At 43.3% G+C, this 10,464-nt stretch overlaps 1 protein-coding gene across 1 annotated transcript; it reads right to left on the bottom strand.

Moving 5' to 3' along the window:
* Positions 1 to 394: 394 nt before the first annotated feature.
* Positions 395 to 9,325, bottom strand: LOC311120722 (large ribosomal subunit protein eL14-like; the record flags this gene model as incomplete). The annotated part of the gene is made up of 6 exons (XM_084195300.1): positions 395 to 490; positions 724 to 777; positions 1,235 to 1,334; positions 1,713 to 1,807; positions 2,259 to 2,387; positions 9,257 to 9,325. The coding sequence occupies 6 exons, from the start codon at positions 9,323 to 9,325 to the stop codon at positions 428 to 430; spliced, it is 510 nt and encodes a 169-aa protein (XP_084051426.1). The 3' UTR covers positions 395 to 427.
* Positions 9,326 to 10,464: the final 1,139 nt, after the last annotated feature.

The raw sequence follows: 10,464 nt of genomic DNA, 5'->3' as shown, positions 1-10,464 counted from the left end.
TAATATCAGTGGTTCACTTGCTCTTTTCATGGTTTAAAAAAATATATATATTCCAACATTTCACCCGTCTGAAACATGAGCCAGATGTACCTTCAAACAGACACTGCAAAGACAAGTGGCAGCGGATGGCTGCAGTAAATTAGCAATCACCTGCTGGTTTGCGACAAACCGAAGCGATTCAACGTGTAGATTAGGAGAAAGGCCTAGAAATTAAAAAGACACGCTGCTTTAAAGTTCCTAGTCGCAGTGTGTGCAACGCTATAGCGACACCCGGGTTACATTTTGGAAAGGTGCAGTTTCGAAACGTGATCTAGAAATGTGTGTCTTTACTCTTAGCTAGACCTATGCTGTGATTGACAGGTGATGAGCAGTAGTAAAAGACCAGAGGAAGGAGAACATTTCAACCAGAGGATTTATTAATGATAGATCACGCCTTCTTCGCTGCCTCTTTCTGCAGCCTTTTCACCTCATGCTTGATGACCTTGTTCCTCTGTGGACACAAACAGCAAAATCAGTGACCAGTCAATCATTGGGGACAAGTATTTTATCACTTACCACTATGCAAATAAGATTTATTTCCCTTTAGGTTTTATTGTCACATACATTAAAACCCTTAATGTGTTGTCCTGGGGTTCAAATACAACATCTTGTCAATGTACATCTCATGTGAAACCCAAAATATTCAATATAATAATGAATAATCTGAACGTTTTCTCCACTTACCATCCTTTTGGCCTTCATCACCTTGAAGCGGTCAAAGTCGGACATCTGTGCCCTCTGCAGAGACACAACAGTTACAGCGGAGACGTAGGCATTAGCAGCGCTTAAGCAAAACATTTTTGCAACAGAAATGAAGAATATTTGCTTAGTGGACAGATTCAGGTAGGTCCTTCCCCGTTTTGGCCCATTTGCTTCCGTATGGTTCATTGTGACCACCACCCTGGAGTTGCAGGAACATTGCAGTAGCATAGCAAGCCAAAAATGTTGATGTGGGCAGTGATTCACCTAAAGCCTATTGAACTATCCTGTGTCCCATTTCACAAAATGTTTAGCCACAACCCTCGAGGAACCAACTGTTACCCACAAGCAGACCAATCTCCCCCCTCCCCCATCCATTTAGAAAACACAGCCCCAGGGTTACTAAGGAGATAGAAGCCCTAGTCCAGAAACACGTGGACCCCATCAGGAGTTTCCTTTTGACTAGCAGCTAAAAGCAATCTAAAACACTCCGTACCTTTTGCCTGGCTTCGATCTTCTTGGCCCAGTTGCTTTCTGCCCACTTCTCTGTGACTTGGGCCTTCTCCCAGGCGCGTTTCACAAACTTCTGACGAGCACTGCAACACAGGAAGGGTTATGGCCCAGAGGATGGAAATGAGCAAAGAGCCAGAGGTAGCCGTGTGTTCTGTGAGGCTCCTGCAGTAGGTCTGTGACTCAAAATCCACCACAGGAAAATGCAAAAGCAACAGCCAAACAGTTCATTGAAGTGTTTGTGTGTGCACGTTTTTGTACCAGACCAGCTGTAATACAACTGACTGAACCAATCAATATCTTGATAGAGGACTGGAATGTATTCATTTGTGCAAACCGTAGCAAAACATTTTGCAAAGCAAATAAGTTCATATTGGACAAAGTTAGGTAAGTACTTCCCTGTTTCATTCAGTTTGCTTCTGCTTGATTCCTAGTGAATACACCCCTGAGGTCCTCTCACTCACCTGTGTGGGACTTTGATGACGTAGTCAGTGAGCTGCATGCACTTGAAAGGCATTGACTGTCTCTTCACCCCTGTGCAGGGTCCATCCACCAGTGCCTGAGACAAACACCACAGCCAGTTTAATCAAACATGTCTATGCTGAGTTGAACCATTATTAAATTAACTGCTCTATGTGGTAGTTTACATTACGTCAACAACCTGGCTCTACCACTCACACAAAGGTGAGTTTTTGATTAGCTCATTGGACAATACTTTGAAGCAGGACTCTGGAGAAGGGTTGGTGGATAAAAGACTAACAGAAATATAAACGCTAGCAGAGTAGGTGATACAGGTGCTGGTTTAGAGCCTGCTCTCCCAACTCCAGGCTTATGTTCCAGCCCTGCAGCAACACCAGTCAACCAATTCCAGGCCAGAAAGAAGACTGTGACTAGTTGATTATGTGAATCTGACATGTTACTGCAGGGTTGGAGCAAGCCTGCACAACCAGTAACTTAAAAGGAAGAGAGTTGGGAGACCTCAGTCAGGATATCATCAATGCTATGCTTACTCTGTTTTGGTCGATGACATCGACGATGGCCACCAAGCTGCCTGCGTGGGGCCCGAAAGAGATGTAGGCAACGCGGCCGATCTCAACGTAGCGCTTGAACACCTGCAACAAATGAGGGTTGTTAACTTGCTAGGTAGGTAGAGAGCCAGCAAAGAGACAAAACACTTTAATGGTGGTCTTCTAGCTAGCTACTTTCTTATAACGCTCCCGAAACTGTCAAAATTTAGATGGGTTATCTTGGTTAGCTAGCTACACGTTTTACAAATGTGATTTACAATTGTGGCATGGCTATTAGTTTGTGGGAAACACCAAGACCGAGAAGTCTAGACGCTAGCAAGCTGTACCGGAGTGATACTAGTAGCCCACCGCCTAGCACGCTAGCAGATAACTAACGTAACTAGTTAGTTTACATATGGCCGTGGACCGACAAACTCAAAATAAGAAAGACCCGAGGATTTTGAAGATAAATACAGCAACTATTCAGCGTTCGCCTCTCTAATGAGTTTGTCATAGTGGTGACATTGGCGCTTCCTAGCGCGCTACTAGTTGACTAGTCTGATTATCGGCCTGTTCTTCACCACGTTGTAGCAGGCGGAACATCGAAATGTTTTATGTCCAAAACCCATCGAAACCATTTTCATCAAAAGCCTAAACGCTAATAAAGCGAACATAGTGATACGCTATGCATTTACACATCAGTTGAGGGTGCTTAACAATAAGGAATATTATATTTAATCCGTTTTTCATAATTCACAAGCTTCATGGCGAACTCACCATGATGGCAGTCCGCTTCAGAAAGGACGTAAAAGTTTCCGGTCGACGCAATTACGCCTTTCTGCTCTGTACGCACGCACGCGCATGTGAGGGATTTCTTCTTCGCGTGGTTGGATTATGTTTCAGTTCGGAATGCTCATCACGCCACCTACTGTAGAGGAATGTGTTGGTGTCAAATACAGTATGAACCGCTTTATATTTATTTATACAATTATATGATAATTCCTTTGGTTAAACATGTATGGCACTTTTTTTGGTGGGGGGAATGTACACCTGAAGTGAATGATGAGACAGTGTATCTTCCATCCACACAACTTTAGTCAATTATTCTGAATCTGAATCAATATCACTAGGCTTGTGCAAATCAGAATCACCTTTATTCGCCAAGTACGTGTACACATACTCAGAATGTTACTTGGTGATATGGTGCTGCTAGTGATAGACAACATACTCAGAATGTTACCGATAATCAGACTAGTCAACTAGTAGCGCGCTAGGAAGCGCCAATGTCACCACTATGACAAACTCATTGGAAAGGCGAGCGCAGAATAGTTGCTGTATTTATCTTCAAAATCCTCGGGTCTTTCTGAGTTTGGTTTGTCGGTCCACGGCCATATGTAAACTAGCTAGTTACGTTAGTTATCTGCTAGCGTGCTAGGCGGTGGGCTAATAGTACCACTCCGGTACAGCTAGTCATAGACTGTTCTCTCTGCTACTGCACGGCAAGCGATACCGGAGCACCAAGTCTAGGTCCAAGAGGCTTCTAATCAAATGGTTACCTGGACTATTTGCACTGACCCCCCCCACCCCTATTTTACGCTGCTGCTACTCTCTGTTTATTATCTATGCATAGTCACTTTCATAACTCTACCTACATGTACATATTACCCCAATTACCTCGACTAACCGGTGCCCCCGCACATTGACTTGGTACCGGTATCCCCTGTATATAGCCTCGCTATTGTTATTTTTACTGCTGCTCATTAATTATTTGTAACTTTTATTTCGTATTATTTTATATTGTATTTTTTAGATATTTTTTTAGATATTTTTTTCTTAACTGCATTGTTGGTTAAGGGCTTGTAAGTAAGCATTTCACTGTAAGGTCTACTACACCTGTTGTATTCGGCGCATGTGACAAATACAATTTGATTTGATTTGATTTGATATGGTGCTACTAGTGATAGACAATATAATCAGAATGTTACTTGGGGATATGTTGCTGCTAGACAACATTTAGAGACAGAGTTTAAACAAAGTTGACATACATTATATAAAACTAGGTAGAGTGAGGATAGAGCTGTAAGATAATTAGCAGATATACAAATGTACAGTGGGTATACGGTTGATACACAGTGGGTATACGGTTGAAACACAGTGGATGTACACATTTACAGTATCAGTATGAATATATCTAAATGCAGAGAGATGGACAGAGTGCAATGCAGTATAGTGCAGTTATTTTGTGTACAGTTCAGAGATGGCTTGTACACAAACATCGTGTGCAGCATGGAGTGCATAGTCCTTTAGTCTCAATGGGCCAGATGGTGAGGGCCACAGCCCGGGTGAAGAAACTGTTCAGGTGGTGGGAGGTTTTGGTCAAATGATTGCTGGTTGGAATTTGTACATCGTTGTCAACTGTGGCAGTGACAAGGTACAATAATCATAGATAGAGCAGGCCTACTAGAGTACAGTATAGAGACTGCAATATTTACATTTTAGTCATTTAGCAGACGCTCTTATCCAGAGCGACTTACAGTTAGTGAGTGCATATATTTTTTGTTGTTGTTTTTTGGGCTCGTCCGGGATTTGAACCCGGGACCTCTCGCACCCTAAGAGAGAATCATGCTCCTAGACCAACGAGACAGATGCTCATATTCTCTGTAGTTAAGGTTAGGGTTAAAATCAGATTTTAATAATAAACATTTTAGAAATAGGCGGAGTTTAGACATAATTATGACTTTGTAGTGCTACCTCTCACATGCTAAGCAAGCACTCTCCCATTTGAGCTAATTCCCCAGCTCTGATCTCCCTGTAGTTGAGTCCTGACCTACAGATTTGCGTGGCCATTGTCAAAACGCCCAAAATTCAACAGCAGTACTTCTCAGCGCCGCCATATGCCAGTGCAGTACCAGTGAATAACCGAAGTTTTTATGACATGTGTGGCATTGAAATTAATTTCAAAAACCTCTTTTTATCTGGACAGACAGGCTCGTTGGTCTAGGGGTATGATTCTCGCTTAGGGTGCGAGAGGTCCTGGGTTCAAATCCCGGACGAGCCCAAGTTTTAGGGTAGGCTAACTTGCAGTTAAATAATGAGAGGCGGAAAACCCTACTATATGCCCACCTGTTCTATGGGCCTTTCTAGATAAGCAGCCTGTCGCCACTAGGACTTGTAATATTGCTGGTGGTAAAAACTCTTGGATTTATTTATGTCTCCTTTATTGATACCAGTTATCATTCTGAAATGATGGAGGAGAGAGATCTTTCCCAGGATAGAGAGCAATCAAACATTTGTTTTGAACTATGAACGATACAGAACACATTCAATCATTGAGAATGCAATATTTACATTTTAGTCATTTAGCAGACGCTCTTTTCCAGAGCGACTTACAGTTAGTGAGTGCATATATTTTTTGTTGTTGTTTTTTTGTTTTTGTTTTTCATACTGGCCCCCCGTGGGCTCGTCCGGGATTTGAACCCGGGACTTCTCGCACCCTATAAGAGAATCATGCTCCTAGACCAACGAGACAGATACTCATATTCTCATAACACACATTATCATCCATTTTAACTCAAGTGCAATGTATGTTGGGGTAGGATATATATAATTGGTAGGACTCAAGCTCTCATGGTTGTCACTAGTTACCACAGCCATAAAGTCAAAATGGTCTCTCTCGTAAAAATTAATGACAACTAAAATTTGCGTTTTGGTCTTAATTTAAGGTCAGGGCATAAGTTGTGCAGTGTAGTTAAGGTTAAAATCAGATTTTAAGAATAAACATTTTAGAAATAGGCGGAGTTTAGACATAATTATGACTTTGTAGCGCTACCTCTCACATGCTAAGCGAGCACTCTCCCATTTGAGCTAATTCCCCAGCTCTGATCTCCCTGTAGTTGAGTCCTGACCTACAGATTTGCGTGGCCATTGTCAAAACGCCCAAAATTCAACAACAGTACTTCTCAGCGCCATCATATGCCAGTGCAGTACCAGTGAATAACCGAAGTTTTCATGACATGCGTGGCATTGAAATTCATTTCAAAAACCTCTTTTTCTCTAGACAGACAGGCTCGTTGGTCTAGGGGTATGATTCTCGCTTAGGGTGCGAGAGGTCCCGGGTTCAAATCCCGGACGAGCCCAAGTTTTAGGGTAGGCTAACTTGCAGTTAAATAATGAGAGGCGGAACACCCTACTATGGGCCTTTCTAGATAAGCAGCCTGTCGCCACTAGGACTTGTAATATTGCTGGTGGTAAAAACTCTTGGATTTATTTATTTATTTATGTCTCCTTTATTGATACCAGTTATCATTCTGAAATGATACCACTGAAATGAAGGAGGAGAGAGATCTTTCCCAGGATAGAGAGCAATCAAACATTTGTTTTGAAGTATGAACGATACAGAACACATTCAATCAAACCCATTAACCTGATTTACAGGATATGTAAAACACAACAACAGCATTCTTCCACTGCAGTCTAAGTTTTAATTCCTGCTCTCAGAACCATATTTACAGTCATGAAACCAAACGAAATTTGGAATTCAGGCAAACTTTGTTTGCATAGGAGGAGGGAGGTTGTTTTGACTCCTCCACGAAATCCGGAAGGCAGTTTTGATTGAATAGCACCGTGAGAGTAGGGAGGAGGAGCTGTGGTGTTCAACCAACAGGACAATGGCAGCCACAGACAGAGATGTCAGGCTCTGTTTCATTCTCCACACTCCATTGAAAATGCCTTTTAGTCCAGGATTGGGCTTAATCTGTGACTGAAACCACACCAATAAACCTACCCCAGTGGTGTAGCGCAGTTTCACGGGGCCCCGCAAGGTCCAAGCAAGGTCCCGCAAGGTCCAAGCAAGGTCCTCCCTTTTTTTTTCTTCTTCCAGAGAAGGGGCAGAGATAAATGTTCCATATTACAGCTAATCTTATCATAGCCACGGGAAGTAACACAGGTGTCTCACATTTTGAGGGAGTGTGCAATTGGCATGATGACTGCAGGAATGTCCACCAGTACATTCAACTGGCCTCACAACCGCAGACCACATGTAACCACGCCAGCCCAGGACCTCCACATCCGGCTTCTTCACCTGAGGAATCGTCTGAGACCAGCTACTCGGACAGCTGTGGGTTTACACAACCGAAGGATTTCTGCACAAACTACCGTCTCAGGGAAGCTCATCTGCGTGCTCGTCATCCTCACCAGGGTCTTGACCGGGAATGGCCGGCAGGGATGTAGCTCAGTTGATAGAGCATGGCGTTTGCAATGCCAGGGTTGTGGGTTCGATTCCCACGGGGGGCCAGTATAAAAATAAAAAAAATGTCACTAACTGTAAGTCGCTCTGGATAAGAGCGTCTACTAAAATGTAAATGTGTATGACAGCGTGTTCCAGCAACTTCACACAGCCATTGAAGAGGAGTGGGACAACATTCCACAGGCCACAATCAACAGCCTGATGAACTCTATGGATTACTGCAACTCGCTGTTGGCTGGGCTCCCTCCCTGCCTACAACTCATCCAGAATGTCGCAGCCCGTCTGGTGTTCAACCTTCCCAAGTTCTCTCACGTCACCCCGCTCCTCCGCACACTCCACTGGCTTCCAGTTGAAGCTCACATCTGCTACAAGACCATGGTGCTTGCCTACGGAGCTGTGAGGGGAACGGCACCTCCGTACCTTCAGGCTCTGATCAGTCCCTACACCCAAACGAGGGCATTGCGTTCATCCACCTCTGGCCTGCTGGCCCCCCTACCTCTGCTGAAGCACAGTTCCCGCTAAGCCCAGTCAAAACTGTTCGCTGCTCTGGCACCCCAATGATGGAACAAGCTCCCTCACGACACCAGGACAGTGGAGTCACTGACCACCTTCCGGAGACACTTGAAACCCCACCTCTATAAGGAATACCTGGGATAGGATAAAGTAATCCTTCTACCCCCCCCCTTACCCCACCCCACCCAAAAAATGAATAAATTTTAAAAAAACATTGTAAAGTGGTTATCCCAAGGTGAATGCACCAATTTGTAAGTCGCTCTGGATAAGAGCGTTTGCTAAATGACGTAAATGTAATGTAAATGAGATGTGTCACGCTGCACGAGCCAATGGTGGTCACACTGATTTCCTTATATGAACTGTAACTCAGTAAAATCTTTGAAATTGTTGCATGTTGCATTTATATTTTTGTTCAGTGTATAATAATGTTCAGAACATCACTGGGGCCAAGATTCCTGCCATCCAGGACCTCTATACCAGGCAGTGTCAGAGGAAGGCCCCACAAATTGTCAAAGACTCCAGCTACCTTAGTCATAGACTGTTCTCTCTGCTACCGCATGGCAAGCGGTACCAGAGCGCCAAGTCTAGGTCCAAAAGGCTTCTTAACAGCTTCTACCCCCAAGCCATAAGACTCCTGAACAGCTAATCATGGCTACCAGGACTATTTTACGCTGCTGCTACTCTGTTCATTATTTATGCATAGTCACTTAAACTCTACCCTCATGTACATATTACCTCAGTTACCTCGACTAACCGGTGCCCCCCGCACATTGACTCTATACCGGTACATCGCCTCCCTACTGTTCATAAACCTTTTGAATTTCCATATGTACTAGGAAGCTAAGGGTTTGTTACTTGGGCTTCAGGAATGTGACTGATCAAAGTGCCTCAGGCCTGGGAAAATAATTTAACTGATTGAAAGTAAGGGGATATCGGTGAACAAATGCTGTGGTCAAGGCTACAATGGCGCCAGTGCAATGAGTGGATCTTAAAGGCTCTGCATGGTCAATCTGTCACCCGATTTACTGCGATACAGCCTCTGAGACGTCAGGGCTTTCATACTTCTTGCGCTTAGCGGAGCAGAGCTATTGTGAAGGAAGTTGTCAAAAAGTGAGTGTGTGTTTATACAGGACTTACCGCCCCCATCTACGGTCAACCAATCATGTCAATGCGGAGCTATACGGAGCCCTCAGCATTGTTACAACATTTGAGAGTCGCACAGCGATTCCGTACAGAGCTTGACTTGGCCGCTGCATGCCTCCGGAGCCTCAGCGATTGCGTCACACTCTCCATACGAAGCCTCCGACCACATTTTCAGATCAAGCATAAATTGGCTGTTCTGGCAGAAGTCCATTCATTTCATTGGGAGGCAATTCACACTGTTGCGACTCATCTCAGGACTAGGTTGCAGTGCTTGACACTGCATGCAGTGTGTCACATCGTTGGATTTTTCCAACTTGTGCATTGCTTTGCCATGCGGTACCCAGTGGTGGAAAAAGTATTCAATTGTCATACTTGAGTAAAAGTAAAGATACCTAAATAGAAAATGACTCAAGTAAAAGTGAAAGTCACCCAGTAAAATACTACTTGAGTAAAAGTCTAAAAGTATTTGGTTTTAAATATACTTAAGTATCAAAAGTAAATGTAATTACTAATTACTAACAATTTTCGTGTTTTTATTTATTTACGGATAGCCAGGGGCACACTCCAACACTCAGACATCTTTTACAAACGAAGCATTAGTGTTTAGTGGGTCCGCCAGATCAGAGGCAGTAGGGATGACAAGGGCTGTCCTCTTGATACGTGCGTGAATTGGACCATTTTCTGTCCTGCTAAGCATTCAAAATGTAACCAGTACTTTTGGGTGTCAGGGAAAATGTATGGAGTAAAAAGTACATCATTTACTTTAGGAATGTCGTGAAGTAAAAGTAAAAGTTGTAAAAAATATAAATAATAAAGTAAAGTACAGATACCCCAAACAACTACTTAAGTAGTACTTTAAATTATTTTTTACTGAAGTACTTTACACCACTGGTGGTACCAGTAGTAAACCACAGAAGAAGTTGCTAATGTCTAGCGTGATTATTTTTGTTGTGATGCAGCGCATGTATTGTGAAGACTATATAAAATGTACACTGCTCAAAAAAATAAAGGGAACACTTAAACAACACAATGTAACTCCAAGTCAATCACACTTCTGTGAAATCAAACTGTCCACTTAGGAAGCAACACTGATTGACAATACATTTCACATGCTGTTGTACAAATGGAATAGACAACAGGTGGATATTATAGGTAATTAGCAAGACACCCACAATAAAGGACTGGTTTCGCAGGTGGTGACCACAGACCACTTCTCCGTTCCTATGCTTCCTGGCTGATGTTTTGGTCACTTTTGAATGATGGCGGTGCTTTCACTCTAGTGGTAGCATGAGAGGGAGTCTACAACCC

Source organism: Coregonus lavaretus (assembly GCF_964263955.1).
Source record: "Coregonus lavaretus genome assembly, contig: HAP1_SCAFFOLD_563, whole genome shotgun sequence".
NCBI lineage: Eukaryota > Metazoa > Chordata > Actinopteri > Salmoniformes > Salmonidae > Coregonus > Coregonus lavaretus.
Note: the sequence above shows the minus strand (reverse complement) of the source record. Positions and strands in the feature narration are given on the sequence as shown.